This window comes from Enhydra lutris, unplaced genomic scaffold (genome assembly GCF_002288905.1).
Source record: "Enhydra lutris kenyoni isolate GAN:26980312 unplaced genomic scaffold, ASM228890v2 scaffoldscaffold16, whole genome shotgun sequence".
NCBI lineage: Eukaryota > Metazoa > Chordata > Mammalia > Carnivora > Mustelidae > Enhydra > Enhydra lutris.
Genome location: NW_019154100.1, coordinates 23,507,030 through 23,526,634, shown reverse-complemented (window position 1 = coordinate 23,526,634; position 19,605 = coordinate 23,507,030). Strand labels below are relative to the sequence as shown.

The 19,605-nt window shown below is 34.7% G+C and overlaps 1 protein-coding gene across 4 annotated transcripts in view; it reads left to right on the top strand.

Annotated features, from left to right (window-relative positions):
* Positions 1-18,534, top strand: part of LOC111147432 (family with sequence similarity 126 member A) — a 98,138-nt gene extending 79,604 nt beyond the window's left edge. For all 4 annotated transcript variants that reach the window (XM_022503441.1, XM_022503440.1, XM_022503439.1 and 1 more), the window contains 3 exons: positions 145-232; positions 926-1,085; positions 17,084-18,534. In XM_022503441.1, coding sequence (XP_022359149.1) covers positions 145-232; positions 926-1,085; positions 17,084-17,658 — 823 coding nt within the window. In that variant the 3' untranslated portion in view covers positions 17,659-18,534. The remainder of the gene's footprint in view (positions 1-144; positions 233-925; positions 1,086-17,083) is intronic.
* The last annotated feature ends 1,071 nt before the right edge of the window (positions 18,535-19,605 follow it).

Genomic DNA, 19,605 nt, shown 5'->3' with positions numbered 1-19,605 from the left:
TAAAAATATGTTTTTAAAGAGAGTGGAATGCTAAGCAATGTGCCAATGTTATCTATTACTTTACTCAGTAAAGAGTTTCTCAGTGGATTTTGTTCAAATATATAGAATTAATTGAAAATAATTATACTTTATTTAATTTTACAGTTATAATGGAGAATGGGATCTAGCTCAAAAAGCACTGGATGATATTATATACAGAGCTCAGCTAGAATTATATCCAGAACCATTGTTGGTAGGTGCCTCACTTTTTTATGTAAATTTTATAATTTAAAATTTCTCAATTTAGAACTATAAATTGAGAAGTAGCCATTCATAGTGCATTAATGTCATTAAACTCAGTGATTTATGCTTCTGTTATACTAGGAAAATTTTATTCTTGAAAAGGTATATATAATTTGAGAATTTCATTAAATTAACTTCTTGGATACTTTTAAATTTATAAGAATGTTTTCCTTAACATGCTAGAGCTACATTTATTAATTAGCGTTAGGCGTTTGGAAACATAATTTCAATATTTTGAAATTTTAAATTGCATCATTTACATATTTTTTTAAAGATTTTATTTATTTATTAGAGAGATGGAGAGAGAGCACAAGCAGGCAGAGCAGCAGGCAGAGGGAGAAGCAGGCTCCCTGCTGAGCAGGGAACCCGATGCAGGGCTTGATCCCAGGATTCTGGGATCATGACCTGAGCCGAAGGCAGCCGCTTAACCAACTGAGCCACCCAGGCGCCCCTACATGTTATTTTTAACTATAGTTTCCTTCTGAGCTCTTACTCCTTATTCTAGAAGATTTATATTTCATCTTATGAAATACCTTAGAGAAAATATTCTTCTTAAAAACTGTTAAAATTTGGTATTTTGTTTTACATAAGTGTGTAACATATCTGTTAATACCAGTCTTAAACCATATTTTTTTTTTCTTAGGTTGCTAATGCCATAAAAGCTTCATTGCCTCATGGTGCCATGAAATCTAGTAAGGAGGGTGCAAGATGTATTCAAGTTGAAATCACACCAACTTCCTCTAGAATATCAAGAAATGCAGTAACCAGCATGTCAATAAGAGGTCATAGGTGGAAAAGACATGGTAAGAAATAAAAAAGTCTTCAAATTAGAGGATTGTTGATTCTATCACATTTTTGTCTTTACTTACAGTGCTATACCTTTTAATTCAGTAAATAATATTGTGATGGCATGGAAGAAAAAGCTGTTGGATCACCTTTAAGCCCTAAATTATTATCCACAAGCAATAAGCAGTAAGGCAAATATAGCCCCTTATGTTACATATATGAATGCAAATTTATTCAAGCATTGTATTGGTTTTTAAATTTTATTTCAATAGAATAGGAGAATAGGAAAATGAATGTTAAAATTATTCACACATGGGTTTCTATTCAAAACTATCTGCAAATATTCTTTAGTGTTTCTTACTTCTCAGCAAACTCTTTGGCAAGTAAACTTGCATGTTGAAGTAGAACAACTGATAGGAACCTTGACATTTTCTTTTGTACTTCCTGGTTAAGAATGCCATCATATTGATGGCAACTCTAGCTAGGCCTTTCTATTTCCTGGATGTTAATTTTCTTCCAGGACTTTTGTTTTAATATTCCTCCTTGACTGCTTCATTTTATTACTGAAAAATTCTATGGTAAATTAATTTTATGTATCATGGCTTTCTCAATGCTTTCCCACTTCTCTCCCTTTTCTTAATAATTTATTATTTTTATTTAATTCCTTATTCTTTTTATAACTCCCCTCCTACCTACAAGTTATTGTAGTGGCAAGAATCAGTGTAAGATTACTGTCATCTACCTCAGAAGGTAATTAATAGTAGGACAAGAAGCAAAAAGCCACTTGTTTGCCCCAAGCAAACATGTATATTACTCTATTTTCTTCTTCCTGTAAACTGGTGAAAATGTAGCTCCTTTTGGTATATTTGGTTTCCATTGTCTCTATGGTCTCTGCAGAGAAGATGCAGAAGTGAGAAGAATATTATTCATGGTGAAAGAGAGAGTTGATGATGAGAACATTGTTCCTACTTAGGAGTTCTAAGAGATAATATGTCACAAGGGAAATGGGAAATTTCAGTTTAACCAATAATTGTTTTTAGTCTTATTTTTTAAAGTAGTATGAGAATTCTTGAAATTTCTTTAGGAAGGAATAAAAGAGATGGTAATGTTTGCCATTAGCAAGGCAAATGATGCTATGATTTAAAACGTTCAGAGTCTAACCATACTTCAGTTTCTTTAGTGAAAATATGTTACTGAATGGGACTAGATTATAGGCCAAAAGTCATTTAATTAGTATGGTGGCATCCTAGAGATCAGTCTTCTGTTTTGGCATTAAGATGTGAAAGTAGGCACAAAGGCAATGAACCAGATCATATAGGTTACTGTGGCCATAATTGCTCCCAAGCTACTACGGAAAATGCAAGAATGAATTTTAATTTCTTTCCCACATTTCCTTCTTGCTCCTTAGGTGAATATAGGGGGAATTAGAAAAAAATATATAGGTTATGCAGTTAAAAATGTGAAATATTGAAGTTCGATTAAATTCGTGTATGTGTGTGAGAGAAAGAGGTGTGTGTATGTGTCCATGCATGCATTTAACAGAATAAGATGTTTACCCTGCAGTAAAATAGAAGCAATTTTCTAGAAGTAGTTTATTGGAATAAAGTACAAAAATAAGAGAAAAGACTACTCAAATATGTTGTATTTATTAGATTCTTACGTATCTTCCAAATTCCATTTTGGCTACCACTTGAGGGGTTGGTTCTATGTCTCAAGGCTATAGCCTCATTAAAGTAATCTTCCTTATCTTCCTTATCACCTATCCCCTTACACTCATTCCAACCTTAAAACTCTAACACTTGGGCAATTCTGCGGTGACAAAAAAATCACAGATGCGCATTTAGAATAGAGTGAACTATAAAAAAAGCAAGTCAGGCTCATGGAACAGAGGCAGAATATGGCTTATCTTCCTTTTATCCAATGACCAAAATGCTACTCTAAGATACTTACTTATCTCCACAGGTATGTTGCATTCTCCTTTTTTATGGTAGTCTTGGTTTTCCTTCCCAGAGCAGTATTTTTCACTGTTATCCTGTCCTGTTGAATTAAAAGCTACTATTTTCCATCTTTCTGATCCTGTTTACTACTTTGAACACCTTATTATATTCTGAGCTAACCAGCACTGGCTTCTTGTGGGAAAGAGAGGTAACTTTGTGATAGCTGTTAAATACATAGACAATTCTCAAGTTATAAATGGATTTTTAACTTTGTTTATATATAAATTATATTTATTCCATTTATATGTTAATTATATAAATTTTAGCAAAATTTTATTAATACATTAATTTTTGCAGAAATAATGTTAAAGGGTTTGCAGATCCAGGGTAACCCACAAAAGCCTTTCATCCCATAATGTTTCTGAAGCATAGGATGTAGGTTTAGTTTGAGTATGTGAAAACACATTTAGAGTTTCTTTATTTGATGAACTTCTACATTGTTTCCTGTTGCACCTATATCCTTACCACTCCCTTACTATACCAACCCTCCCAGGAGGAAGGATTTCTTCTCAGATGCTGAACTGTATCACTCAGTAGGAACATGGAATATGCAACTTTAAGACTGGTAATGAGAGCTGGGGAAGGAGAAGGGAAAAGAAACATGAACTTTAAGGAATATTCCTTTTATCCCCTTGTCTCTTTTTTTGTTATTGCCAGTTGCCAGGAAAGAAAAAAGCTATTTGTCTTTTTTTCTTTCTCCTTTTTCTTTTTTCTTATAAATATGTCTTTTTAAAAAAAATTGAGATATAATTGACATACATTATATTAGTTGTGGGTGTACAACATAATTATTATATATATATATTTATATTTATATATATAGCAAAATGATTACTACTCTAGAGTCTATCAAGTCTAGTTAACATCCATTGCCGCACAGTTACACATTTTTTTTTTGTGATGAGAACTTTTAAGATCTACTCTGTTAGCAACTTTCTTTTCTTTCTTTCTTTTTTTTTTAAGGTTTTATTTATTTGACAGAGAGAGAGATCACAAGTAGGCAGAGAGGCAGGCAGGGGTTGGGGGAAGAAGGCTCCCCGCTGAGCTGAGAGCTCAATGCGGGGCTCGATCCCAGGACCCTGAGATCATGACCTGAGCTGAAGGCAGAGTCTTAACCCACTGAGCCACCCAGGCGCCCCAGTTAGCAACTTTCAAATATACAATATAGTATTATTAACTATAGTCACCTTATATCCTAACATCCCCAGGACGTACTTATTTTATAACTGGAGGTTTATACCTATCTTTACCATTTTGCTCCCCACACCTTGCCCCCTCCCCCTGCCTCTGGCAACCACTAACCTGTTGCCTGTATCTATGAGCTTGGTTTGTTTGTTTGTTTGTGTTCTACATATAAGTGAGATCTATGGAATTTGTCTTTCACTTCCCTTAGCATAATGCACTCAAGGTCCATTTATTGCAAATGACAGGATTTCTTTCTTTTTTATGGCAGCATAATATGTCATTATATATATGGTGCATTTTCTTCATCCAACCATTGACAGACATTTAGGTTGCTTCCATATTTATGTCTATTTATTGCCTGTCTTCTTTTTTCTCCTTTTTCTAGACTATCTGGGGAGAAGAGGGAAGGAGTCAAAGAGGCTCTCGCGAGCAGAACTTTCTTTTTTTGTTTACTTTCTTTCCATCTCTTTTTATTACTAAAGAATATAGATAATTAAGCCATATGAACATATTAATATGTTTGCATATCTGATCACCCAAAATTACAAACACAATAAATGGAACAATTAACAATTATTGTGCTAACAAACACAATAAATGGAACAATTAATCACATATATTCTTTTATTTGTAACAGAAAAAACTTGTTATCCTTATAGCAAAAGCTAATTAATACTTAAGTGGTTTTAAACTAATTTGGGGGGGCGCCTGGGTGGCTCAGTGGGTTAAAGCCTCTGCCTTTGGCTCAGGTCATGATCCCAGGGTTCTGGGATCGAGCCCTGCATCGGGCTCTCTGCTTGGCAGGGAGCCTGCTTCCCCTCCCCTCTCTCTGCCTGCCTCTCTGCCTACTTGTGATCTCTGTCAAATATATAAATAAAATCTTAAAAAAAAAAAAGAAATAAAACTAATTTAGAACAGTTTTTATTTCTTTTTTTTTTAAGATTTTATTTATTTATTAGACAGAGATCACAAGCAGGCAGAGAGAAGGGCAGAAGCAGGCTCTCTGCCGAGCAGAGAGACTGATTCAGGGCTCAATCCCAGGACCCTGAGATCATGACCTGAGCCGAAGGCAGAGGCTTAACCCACTGAGCCACCCAGGCCCCACCAGTTTTTATTTCTTACATTAAATTTTTTTTCTGAGCTCTTTTAGAATGTGTTGCATATCCACCATTCTTTTCTTTAAGAATTGTCCAAAATTTACATTTTAATAGAAAGTATTCTTTGGAAAGTAAAAAAATTATTAGCTTTAACACTTCCACACATTTCAGAACATATATTCCTTGCCATGGTCTTATTACTATTTAATAACAGCCCAGATTTCTAGGATTATATTTGGACCAGTTTACTTGCTTGGCCCTGTATTTATTATATAATAATGATAGTAGATTTATTTTTTAGAGCAGTTTTAGGCTCACAGCAAAATTGAATGTAAAGTACAATACTCATATACCTTCTGACCTCACCCCCCCAATACACACATATATCCTTCTCCACTATTAACACTCTGTACCAGAGTTACATTTGCAAAGCCCTGTAATTTTAATTTGAACCAGACAGTGTATCCTCATATCAACTAAAGAGGGTGGCTTTTAAAGAATATTTGGTTTCTACTGAGATACTAATTTAGAGAGACAGTTTGACAATTAGTATGTTTGCCTAATTTCCCTACTTCTCACTTGATTATCTTAAGATTGTACTGACATGGCTTAACTTAATGGTGTGTCTTCAAACTTTTAAAACTTGAGTATAAATTTCTGAGAAAAGTGTAATGACTTTATGATTTCATGCCAATACAAATGGAAAATGAAATTACAGTGTAGAACTGCTGCTTTTGACTTTTAAGGATCAAAATTTCAGAAATAGTAGTTTTATTTATATATTACTAATTATTTTAAGCATACCATGTTTCACTTAGCGTATATTTTTTAAACCTAGATTTTCAGACCACCTAGAGATTGAGGGCTATTTAGAAGTCATAATTTGAAGGTAAAATGCAACTATGAAAGGATAATAATAGAATAAATATTTTAAAAGCATTAAGTTAAGGGAGGAATGAGTAGATTATGACCATAACAAGAATCAAAATGAAATTTCTAATAAGAAAAAGAAGATAAAATAATGAGATAATTTATTAATTTTTAAAAATTAATAACAAAAATGCAATTCTATTAAACATTTCCTTTTAAAAATAAACAGAAATAGCTTAAAGGAAAACAAAGTATTTCTCTATAATTATGCTTCAGTTCTATAGTCATTCTTAAATGTTACTTCTAAAAGCTATCTTCATCATCCACCATTTCACCTTAGCCCTTTTTTTAAAAATTTAATTTAATTTTTTCAATGTTCCAAAATTCATTGTTTATGCACCACACACAGTGCTCCATGCAATATGTGCCCTCCTTAATATTCACCACCAGGCTCACCTGTCCCCCTACCTCCCAGCTCCAAAACTCTCAGTTTGTTTCTCAGAGTCCACAATTTCTCACGGTTCATTTCCCCATCCGATTTCCCCCAATTTACATTTCCCTTCCTTCTCCTAATGTCCTCCATGTTATTCCTTATACTTCACAAGTAAGCGAAACCATATGATAATTGACTTTCTCTGCTTGACTTATTTCACTCAGCATAATATCCTCCAGTCCAGTCCATGATGATATAAAAATTGGGTATTCATCCTTTCTGATGGAGGTGTGATGTTCCATTGTATATATGGACCATATCTTCTTTTTTTTTTTTTAAGATTTTTAATTTATTTGACAAAGAGAGAGAGAGATCACAAATAGGCAGAGAGGCAGGCAGAGAGAGAGAGAGGGGAAGCGGAGAGCTGAGGTGGGGCTCGATCCCAGGACCCTGAGAACAGGACCTGAGCCAAAGGCAGAGGCTTAACCCACAGAGCCACCCAGGCACCCCTGGGCCATATCTTCTTTATCCATTCATCTGTTGAAGGGCATCTTGGCTCTTGCCACAGTTTGGTGATTGTGGCCATTGCTGCTATAAACACTGGGGTACAGATGGCCCTTCTTATCACTACATCTGTATCTTTGGGGTAAATATCCAGTAGTGCAATTGCAGGGTCATAGGGAAGCTCTATTTTTAATTTTTTAAGGAATCTCCACACTTTTTTTTTTTCCGAAGTTTTCCAAAGTGGCTGCACCAACTTGCACTCCCACCAACAGTGTAAGAGGGTTCCTCTTTCTCCACATCCTCTCCAACACATATTGTTTCCTGTCTTGTTAATTTTGGCCATGCCAACTGGTGTAAGGTGATACCTCAATGTGGTTTTTATTTGAATCTCCCTGATAGCCAATGACAATGAACATTTTTTCATGTGTCTGTTAGCCATTTGTATGTCTTCTGTGGAGAAGTGTCTGTTCATGTCTTCTGCCCATTTTTGACGTGATTATCTGTTTTGTGTGTGTTGAGTTTGAGGTGTTCTTTATAGATCTTGGATATCAGCCCTTTGTCTGTAGTGTCATTTGCGAATATCTTCTCCCATTCCATGGGTTGCCTCTTTGTTTTGTTGACTGTTTCCTTTGCTGTGCAGAAGCTTTTGATCTTGATGAAGTCCCAGAAGTTCATTTTTGCTTTTGTTTCCTTTGCCTTTGAAGACACGTCTTGAAAGAAGTTGCTGTGGCCAATGTTGAAGAGGTTACTGTCTATGTTCTCCTCTTGGATATTGATAGATTCCTGCTTCACATTGAGGTCTTTTATATCCATTTTGAGTTTATCTTTGTGTATGGTGTAAGAGAATGGTTGAGTTTCATTCTTCTATACATCGCCATCCACAATTTTCCAGCACCATTTATTGAAGAGACTGTCTTTTTTCCACTGGGTACTTTTTCCAGCTTTGTTGAAGATTATTTGACCATAGAGTTGCGGTTCCATACCTGGACTCTCTAATCTGTCCCACTGGTCTATGTGTCTGTTTTTGTTCCAGTTACCATGCTATCTTGGTGATCACAGCTTTGTAGTGAAGCTTGAAATCAGGCAACGTGATGTTTTCTTTTTCAACACTTCCTTAGTGATTCAGGGTCTCTTCTGGTTCCATGCAAATTTTAGGATTATTTGTTCTAGCATTTTGAAAAATGCCGGTGGAATTTTGATCGGGATGGCATTGAAAGTATAGATTGTTCTGGGCAGTATAGACATTTTAACAATGTTTATTCTTCTGATCCAAGAGCATGAAATGCTTTTCCATCTTTTTGTGTCTTTTTCAATTTCTTTCATGAGTGTTCTGTAGTTCCTTGAGTACAGATCCTTTACCTCTTTGGGTAGGTTGAATGTCATAAGTTTTGAGATGGAACATTTATTTTGCAAATCTGATTTTATGACTTACTGAGAAAACTATTAAGTTGAGAAACAAAATTGCTGATAGTTATAAAAGCATTTTGAAAAACACAGAAATCGTAATTTTAAACTCAAACGTGATGAACTTTTAAGAGTTGGCTATTGGAATTTCACATCTGCAAATAGAAATGTATAATACTTAGGTTTTTATTTTAAAAGTTGTCTTACTTGTTAAGGAAATATAGAAAAAATATTTGGCAGTTTTATAAAAAGGTTTAAATGTTTTTAGTATCATTTTGAGAAGCTCCATTATTTTCAGATTCTAAAATGGTATTTGAGGAACAAATTTTCCTTTCCCAATATAGATGGTAAAACATTTGGACCAAAAATAAGCATTTCTTTCTGACCAAAGTTAGCATTGCATGAATTTTAACTGGCACTCCTGATATGGAACTTTATAATCATGGAGGACAAAATAAAATAGGAAATAATAGATGACTCAAAGGAAAAGGACATATTAACCAGAGCTAAAATATCACATTGTCCAATTGATACATTTAAACATTAAACTAAAGAGGAAAGTCTCAGAATCCTGGCTTAGCCAACTTTAGAAGAAAATAAAACAAAACAAAAAACTAAGTTTATTTCTAGGTAAAATACTTTTCTACATAGAGAAGCAAAATATTTCAGAATTATTGATCCTACGAGACAAAAACACTTATTTATAAATTATTGTGTTCTAAATTTTTTATTAAGGAGAACTTATATTAAAGAGTTTTTGCTATGGTTAAAGAATTTATTATTTATTGTTACTTATCACTGAGCACTACCCTTTCTCCTGCTCCCCAACTACCACCTTTGTGGGAGCATTTGTTACATGTTGCACCCAGAAGAAGAAATAAGCTTTTGTAGATAGTTTTGTAATAGCTATTGCTTACCTGTTTTTGGTCTTTCTGGCTGTGAAGATCTTTAATCAATGTGAAGGATGCCAGCAGGTCCAGCAGCATCTGTATGTTGCAAATATCAACGTTTTTGTTTTTTTTTTTAAGATTTTATTTATTTGTTTGACAGAGAGAGAGATCACAAGTAGGCAGAGAGGCAGGCAGAGAGAGAGGGGGAAGAAGGCTCCCCATTGAGCAGAGGGCCCGATGCGGGGCTCAGTCCCAGGACCCTGAGATCATGGCCTGAGCCTAAGGCAGAGGTTAACCCACTGAGCCACCCAGGCATGCCCCCCCTTTTTTTAACTTGAGACTTAATAAAGATGACAAAAGAAGTTGTTGAAAGTGACTGAATCCACCTCAGTAAGAACTGTTTCGTTTTTTATATATACAACAAATGCTAAAGACTTGACTGATCTTTACTTAAGGAAACTGGGAATAGCTCCTAACCAATATGTTTTATAAATAAAACATTCTAGTCCATACTGTGTTTTTCTTTGTGCCCAGGTTGCTATTTTCTTACTTGGAAAGTCTACTTCTGGCTTCAGGACTTGTGTTTCTAAGTCCTAGTGTTTGTTAATGTCCTTGCTCAGAGTGCAGCCCTTTAACTTTGGGGGGTCCTTACTTTGTGTTTCTGTGGCAGCTCTGATTTCCTCTAATCTGCCTTGCAAATTACTGGCCCAGGCTATAGATTGTTTAGAGTGCTGTTGTTTTAATCCAACCCAGGACACACTTCATGCTCAATATTTTGTGTTACACAAATATGACTTCTGTTGCTAAGAAATGCTAATAAAATACACACAGTTTGTGTACCTGTCATTGGCTGCCCATTGCAATCAGAGCAAAAGCCAAGCGCCATACTTTGGCATAGGTGGCCCTAGTGATATGATATTTTGCCTATCGCTTTTACCCCCTTGAAGACCTCTCTCACCTTTCCTTCTAACCTTCAACATACTGAGCCATTTCCATTTTAGGGGCTTTGTCCTAGCAACTTGAGATAATTAAGCTGAGATTTGAATGATGAGAAAGTGGCAGCGTGGACTGTCTTCTTCCACATCATTGTGTAGCCAGTACTTTATCATCATTCAGATCGCAGCTCAAATGTCCCTTCCTCAAAGAGGTCTCTCCAGACTACCCATCTAAAGTAGACTTTTCCCGTACCATGCTTCTTACTCTTTCCCATTATACTTATTTCCTTCATTGCATTTTGCACTGTCTGAAATTTTGTTGTTTCCTTAATTTCCATACTGCTGTGTAAGCTCCATGAGGGCAGGTTCTATGTCTGTCTGGTTGGCAGTTGTATCCCCAAGCACCTAAAACACTACCTGGCATATAATAGGTGCTCAATAAATAGGAGTTAAATGCATGAGTGAGGGAATGAATGATAAAGAAATTTATAATATAGACTGAGCAATTCCTTCTTTTTTTTGAAAAACACTGTAACAAACATGATAGTAAACTGGGTAGAGGGATATTCACTTATAATCCCAGTACTTAAAGAATTATCATTTTATAGGTTTTACCCATATGTGTATCTATTTTTCATACATGTACTCTACTTGAAATTTTTGATGTTTTATTTTTTTTTCGGTTAATGTTGTCAAACATTTTCCTAAATTCTCCTAGTAAGTCCAGTTGTTTTAAAGGCTATGTAGTACCACATTGAGTTGATATTCCATTGTTTAACCATTTCCTTAATATGCCAAATAATTTGTTTCTAACTTTTTGCTATTATAGATAACACTGCAATGAATAGCTTAATGAATATAGATAGCATTTTTCTTCCACTGAATAGGATAAGTTATAAACATAAACTGACTAGATTAAAAGGTATGAAGTTGTTCAGATATATTATGACATTTTAAATATTTATATCTTATAAATTGTAAAGGAATGTGTATCACTTTTCTTTTAGAGTTTACTCAAATACTTTTCATAATGTCAGAATTGTATGGTGCAGACATTTAAGGATTAGATTAATTTTTTAAAGCTTTGGCTTATTTTATTAATTTCATAAAGGAATTTTTAAGTATCTTGTATCATAATTTATTCCTTTAGATTTACCAAGGAGTCTGAGCTCAGATCTATGTAAATTCTATGAATAAATAAATTATTCCTATATTAAGTTTCACTTTTAGTAAATAAGGTAGCCATAAAAAGAAAAAAAAAAACTATAGCTAGAATAAGGAGTTTCATGAGTGATGTAATAGAACAGATAATTGGGATTATAAAATTACATATGAGGGAAATCATAACTTTTCATGGTGAGTTTTAATGATATTTGCAATTTGTTTTACCTTTTTTTTTTTTTTTCTCAAAGCCAGAAGAAATTTTATAGGGAGAAATGATTTGAGTACCTTTGAGAACCAATTTGGAAATGTCTATTAAAAAAGTATTCTTTAACTCTCCTAATTTCTCTGTGTGGAGAGAAGGTTACCTGTTTATAGAGGTCACACAAATAAAATACTCTCTGAGATGTTTCTCTCTGGATCTTTTTTGAACTTTTCGAATTGTTTGAAGTCAAATGTAAGTATTGTTTTTTATAGGTATAGAACAACCATGACATCTCTTGCATATATTTAAGTTCAAGGGTTTTGAACAGGTTCTATTTTCTATTTATATTCCCTTATAATATCTCCTCTATAATTTTCTTTTAAAAAAAGATTTTATTTATTTATTTGACAGAGAGAGATCACAAGGAGGCACAGAGGCAGAGAGAGAAGGGGGAAGCAGGCTCCCCACTGAGCAGAGAGCCCGATATGGGGGCTCAATCCCAGGACCCTGAGATCATGACCTGAGCTGAACACTGAGCCACCCAGGCGCCCCTCCTCTATAATTTTCTTAAAGAAAGATTAACTTTTTCTCCTTAGCTATGTTATCCAGAGGATAGCAAAATAAAAGAACTGTAGATTTAAACATATATATGGCATTATTAAGCATTTTATATATATATATATATATATATATATATATATATATATGGCATTATTAAACATTTTATGAAACCTGCATGTAGAGATGGGTACTTTATTTTTCCAAAACAAAGAGACTTTATTTTCTCTGCCATCTAAAAATTATTATTAGCATAAGCTCTATATTATTTTTTCCTTTTTACCTTGTCAAGTAACACATTCCCAGATTACCTTTCTCATGTCTTCTCCATGTTTTCTCACCTTCATTTATTTTAATAATTTTACCATGTAACAGGACATTCATTTACTTTATCAGACAAATATTTGTTGGGCACCTACTCTATGCAAACAACTTTTTCAGATATTAGGTATGCAAAAATGGCCAAAAAATCCATGCTCTTGTGGAATTTACACATCCAGTGGACAAGATAGAGAAATAATTATAGTTTAGAGAGTGATAAGTGCTAAGAAGAAACAAGGTAGAGAAGGGAATTTATGAAATATATTTTTAAAAGATTTTATTTATTTATTTGACAGAGATCACAAGTAGGCAGAGAGGCAGGCATAGAGAGAGAGAAGGAAGCAGGCTCCCCAGTGAGCAGAGAGCCTGATGCGGGGCTCGATCCCAGGACCCTGAGACCATGACCTGAGCTGAAGGCAGAGGCTTAACCCACTGAGCCACCCAGGTGCCCCCGGAATTTATGAAATATTGAGGATATGGAAACTTGATGGGGGATGATCAAAGAAGGTTTCACCGAGACGGAAATTTTTGAGAAAAAAACTGAAAGAAGTAAGAAGGTGAGCCATGTAGGTAGCTATGTGGGGAAGAGCATTCTAGTCCTAGGGAATAGCAAGACCAGTAAGAAGGTGTGTGCAGGGAGATTGGGTCATATATAGGGGAAGAAGTTGAAGAAATAATAGAAACCAGGATCATGTAACAAATGTTTGAGTTATATAGTTACCTTTATTCTGTAATTTTCCCGAGAATTATATTCGTTCTTTCTAGCTCTATACAGAATCATGTTTTCTTTTTATAAATTTACCTTAATAGCTTAAAAACTTGCCATTTTTACCATTTTCGAGTGATAACATATACAAATTACTCAAAAATTTGTGCTTGAGGAAAGAAACAATCTCATTTTTCTACTTGCCATTTATTTTAATAATTTTTTAAAAATTTAATATGATTGTTTTGGGGGCTGCAGATGTTGACTAATATCCCAGTACATGTGACTGGCAAATCCCATTGCCTAGTGCTACTTTATAGAATATTCCTCTTGTCATTTTCTTGAAAAATTTTCATCATTGCAACACTATTTTAAATTAATAATTTTCAATGGTGTCTTTTAAAAGCTAAACCTAATTTAAAAAAAATAAAAAATACTAACCTTGAGAGTTCTTGACCTGTTTAGGTTTTCTTGGAGACCTTTATCTGCTCTTGCTCTCTATTCAGCCACAATAAATTATTTGCTTTCTATGAAAAGACCAGGCATCTAAGCAAGTAAGTTAAACCTAATGGAAGGATGTCAGAGTATATTTAACTCAAAGGACTTTAATGAATTGAAGAGTTTGACTTTGTAATGTGTTAGAATGGACATTTGAAGTCAAAAGATTTTGCTGTTTAGTTCACCTACTGAATAGTTGTTAACTCTTTCTGAACTTCAGTTTCCTTGTCTGTAAATGGGAGTCAAATTGCTTACTTCAGAGAATGTAATTTAAGAATATATATGAATGCTTTAAAAAAAAAACTGTTTAGTACCATTCAGTGTAAGTAGTGTTGCTTTCTATTCTATTAGGCCATCTATGCTTACCTTTTATGTTCTTTGGCTTTGCTATGTGTGGATAATTTCCACAGCTTATAATTTTTTTTGGACTGGATGGTCCCTTTTAATAGATCTTTTTTGAAACTGCTTCTGTAGGTAAAGGGACAAGGCTTGCTTGTCACCCAGCAATGCGGTGGTGATTTTACTCTCAGTTCCAGCAGCCTCTGGCATTTATCTCAGTTAGATATTTACTTGCCCTCACTCTGAAGACATCCGTTAGCAAGGGGAAGTCGGCTTTGTTAGGGCTTTTTAATCTCATTAAACCTCTATTAGAGGTGATACCACCGAATCAACATCCTTTGGCCTGTTTAGGAAGTAAACATTTCACTTAAAGAACCTTCGGTCAAAAGTTTATGAAGCACTAAGTAAATGGGAAATTACTGTACCAGCACATTGACCCACCAGCCCAGGGCAATGTGAAGCTTTCAGGGCCTCCTGAAGTGCATATTGCTGCTAGGTATGGAGTACCCAGGGCATTCATAATAACTTTTGCTTTAAGTTTTCAAAAGTTGAAAGAATTTGAATAGAGCAGTGGTTCCCAAACTTCGCTGCACATTAGACACTGGGAGTTTTTAAAAATCCCGATGTCTAGGTCATACCTCATACTAATTAAATCAGAATGTCTAGGGTGAGAGCCAGGTATCAATAGTTCTTCAAGGTTCCCAGGTGATACCAATGTGTAGCAAAGCTTTAGGAATATGTGGCCTTTATTCTTTTGCTACCTATTACTGTTTCACATGCTGAGCACCATGAATGAGAGCTTGATAATCCTATCATAAGAAACACTTGAAAGTAGTAGGTAATGTCTGTCAAGCAGATTTGTGTTCTACATTTTTTGAGACGTACACTGTTTTACATAGTCTTACGTTGTTTTGAACTTTAATTTTCATTACTGACCCATGGTAGATGTATTTATGTTATTTTTCCCATTTATTACAGATAGTTCCTTGATAATTTTAAATAAAACCATGCTTTGTGACTTAAGATACAGAATAAAATATCTACAAGTATTAACTAGTTAGGAGTTTCATTCCTTTGTTTTTGATTATAATAGCTGCTTTCAGAATAAAAGACCAACAGCCAAATTGTTTTCCAAGTCCATTTTTATTTTTCTCCAGTTTAGTAATAAACTGTTATAAGCTGGCCTAAATTTATGGTATGATTATGAATCTGAAGGAATCGACTATTTAATTGTGTCACAGCTGCATTAATATTTCCTAATATACACAATGATTGGTGTGTGAGATAAAAACTGTACTTGCAGCATTACTAACTGTGATATTATGAGTGAATAATCATTTTTCAAGATGGTACTTCATTAAGCCAGCCTCAGTATAATCTAATAAAAAAATCGAATTATAAGTGTACAAGGAGAGTTCCTAAGTGTCTTGGTTCCTACTGTTGACAGGAGTTAGAGTTTTGGCTGTACATCCTGGAACATTTGCCCAAGGTTTGACCTAAGTTCAAATGGCCACAGTGTTATCTTAAAAACAATAGAAATTCTATTTTGATTTGCAAAAAAATTTCTGTTTCATGGTCCATGTCAAATGTGTGTGTGAAAAAATGCAGAACATGAATTGATGCTCTGTGAGTTTTTTCATTGTCATTTAAAATTAAAGAATACCACCCTACCGTCTCCAGTGTTGTCAGAGCAATGTAAATTATGGAAATGTCTACAGTGCAGATATTTGGCTTAATTCATAACATTCAGTCATCCAGTTTTTGTTTTGGATCTTTTGTTTTTCTTGTTTTGCATTTTTATTTTGTTTTGTTTTCAGCCATCATTTTGTCTTATCATCTTCAATTCTAGAGCAACCTGACAACAGTAATGATACTACTGAATTGGGCATCCTTGTCATTCCTGAGATTAGTGTCACAAATGTGGCCGGAGAGAGAACCGGGAATGGGGAAAAAGGCAGAACACTAGGAGAGATTGATGCTCAGCATATACAGGGTGTGCAGGAAACAGCCACAGATCCTAGAACTGAGAGCAAAGGCTTGCCAGAGATCAGGAGGCAAAAATCTGTAAGAAAAATGATGGAGGATGGAATAAACTCACCTGGCAGAGTGCAGTTTTAGCAGAGCACTTTCTAGCTGCCCTCTAAGGTATCTCATGGCAAAGGGCCACTGCTGCATGTCTTAAGCCACAGTTGCACAGTCACAAAAAATTTGCATGTCATCTAATAATCAGAATGCATGAATTATGCACCACAATTTCTCAATGATCTAATGCTCTTTGGAATGGTCATACCTATATTTTCTCTGAGTAAATTGTTATGAAAACTAAGGCAGAAAATTACTTCCAAAATAATTTTCTGCTTATGTTTTGAGATCTGAAATTATTTTTTTATCTTTGCATTTTTGCCATCCTTGATTTGAAGGATAATGTATATAGAATTTTAGCAAGTTTGAGCTTGTGATATATATGTTCTATTTTTTTAATCTAAGTAAAATAATCTAGAATGTAGTATGCAACCTTTAAAAAATATTTAAAATATCTTTATTTTTTTTAAAGTTACTTAGTAAGAGCTTTGCTACTGGGGGAGAGTTTACCCCTGGTTTTTCTGTGTGGTATTTTTCCTAATTATTTCTGATCTTTTGCATGAATAGTAAGAGAACTCTTTCTAAAAACACGGGTTGGGGGGGTGGTTTATGGCATGCTTTTTGTTTAATACACTCTAAATTACTCTTACTTAGTTACAATGAACTATTTTTTCTATTTTATAGAATGTTTTGATTTATCCTTTAATTTTGGTCTATAATCTGTTGCTTTATGTAATTATGCTAAAGTTAAAATATCATTGATTTGGTATTAATCATGAAACAAGAATTATTTAAAATACTTAATTAATCTTTGTTATTTCTTTATTTAGGAAATGCAGAATTAACAGGTCAAGAAGAACTGATGGAGATATCTGAAGTTGACGAGGGATTTTATTCCAGGGCTGCGTCTAGTACCAGCCAGTCGGGTTTATCAAACAGTAGTAACAATTCTAGTAACAAGACAAGTGTAGGAAAGACTCAGAGACGGTCAGCAGGAAGCAAAACTGGAGGAAAAGAAAAAGAAACTCCAGGGGAGTCTTGCAAAGATCACTTTGCCCGAAAACAAACTCAGAGAGCCCAGAGTGAGAATCTTGAGCTTCTCTCTCTGAAGAGACTGACGTTAACTACCAGCCAATCTCTGCCTAAACCTTGTAGCCATGGTTTGGCTAAGACTGCCGCAACTGTTTTCAGTAAATCCTTTGAACAAGTCAGTGGTGTCACAGTCCCACATAACCCATCATCTGCTGTTGGCTGTGGGCCTGGGACAGATGCCAATAGGTTTTCTGCGTGTAGTCTCCAAGAAGAAAAACTTATTTATGTTTCTGAAAGGACTGAACTTCCAATGAAGCATCAATCAGGTCAGCAGAGACCTCCTAGTATTAGCATTACTCTGTCCACAGATTAATTAGTAATCGTTTTCTCACCTAACCAGCGAGTCTAGAGGGACAACTTTGCTTCTTTATGAAAGTGCCCAGGGTCTGTCATCCCTATTCCAGACAGGAGCCCTGATGGCTTAAATTCTGAAGGCTACCTTGACTTTATGAAGGGAATAATATGTAGGTTGCAACAAGTTGAAATATGGTTTTGTTATTTCTTGGGTGTATTTTCCCCCTTGATTTGAGTCTTTTTTTTCTTTCTTACTTGTTTCTGTTGCTCTAAGATTGTCAGTTTAACAATACATTTTGGCAGATTGTCTGATCAGATTGATTACATCTCATGAGAGGTTATGAGTTCTTTTTTTAAAATAATTCCTACTTTGGTAGTTGTATGTTTGACCTTCAGAGTCAAAGGGAATCTCCATGTATGGGAACTGTTTCTGAAAGGAGGCAGAGGTGCAGCTCCTGAAGTCTCCAGCTGACGTGCAGCGTGGCAGTCTGAAAAACAGGCACGCGAGAAAACAAAAATGATATGTATGAAAAGTGCCTGATAAAAATGTTTGTAATCAGATTATCCTTGAGATTAGTAGAATCCTTGATATAAAGCACTGGAAAATGCCTATTAACTCGGCACCTAGACTATAATTCCAGGGCCTGGGTAGAGGGATTTCTGTTGTTATCTATGGAACATTTTTATATCAAAAATCAGATTGCTAGTATATGTGTTGTCTTGAAGTATTTGATCTGGATTTAGCAGGTGAAAACCCCCTTCAATTCCTAAAATGTAATAGGCTATGAAGCTCACTTATCCTGCTGCTTGACTTTGGAAACCTAGATAGTTTGGTTTCCTGTAATTCAAAGAACACATCATTGAAGACTTCCTGGAAATCAATGTAAATCGTGCAACGCAGCTCTCAAGATACCAGTGTCAACCATATAATACTGAATTATTTGTCGGCAAATGAAGGATATTAGGTAATTTTTTTGTCTATAAAATATTGTGAAAGAAAATATAGAGAAATATGGACAAAGGACATTTATATATTAACTAATTTTGGTTATTTATGTTTGTGTTCTTAAATTTAGAATTATAAAATGTGAAAAATTTAAAACTTTTTTTCTGAACAGGCCTATTTTAAATATTCTTTTTATGATAGACTAATCAATGTAGTTGCCCCCAACTGAAAAATAAAAATGAAAAGGCAGTATGGCAGAAGCTAAACAAACTTGTATGTAGCTATGGAGAACTATGTGACCTCTAGGTAGATGTAAAATTTGGTGTTTGCTAGTGGTAGTTGTTTTGACTATGGTTGAGGTTCCCTGTAAATCAAGTATCCTTAACTAATAATTCAGAGGGAGAGCGAGAAAGCAAGGCTGAGGATGAGAGTAAGTTGACTGAGAAGGAAGGCCTGGGGAGCAGTCCCCTCTTTGCGTCTTTCAGTGTTAGTATATACATAGTGGTTTCCTTATTTGCAGTCCCTCTCTCTGGTCACACAGAACATACTGGTTTTCCTTTTGTACCTACTTATGCAGCGCTCAAATGTGAGAAATTCATATGTCCTGAGGAGTGTTAAAGCATACACCATGAATGCAGTTTTGACTGTTAACTGCTTTGGCTACCATTTTAAATTTAATTCTTCAAAAAGCATGAACTAGTTTTCATTCATTAACTCTGAATAGAGTATGGTTTTTAATATAAGTGAATTTGAGTTTTTTAGTTCCAGTAACAGAAATGGAATTAGATCTATTAGCATAAGTTGTAGTAGGAAAAAAAAAGACAACCAGACAGTAAAAGTTGGTATTGTATTAATTTAAAAGGAATCCTGTGTACAATTTAAAATATTTTAAAATGGCACTGTGAATTTCCTATTGTCTTTTTATAATTCTTTAACAAAGAATTTCCCCTAGGCATGTAGCTACTAATAGTATTAATAGTCTTAAGAACTACTTTAGAAGATTAGCATTTTAAGCAAGTT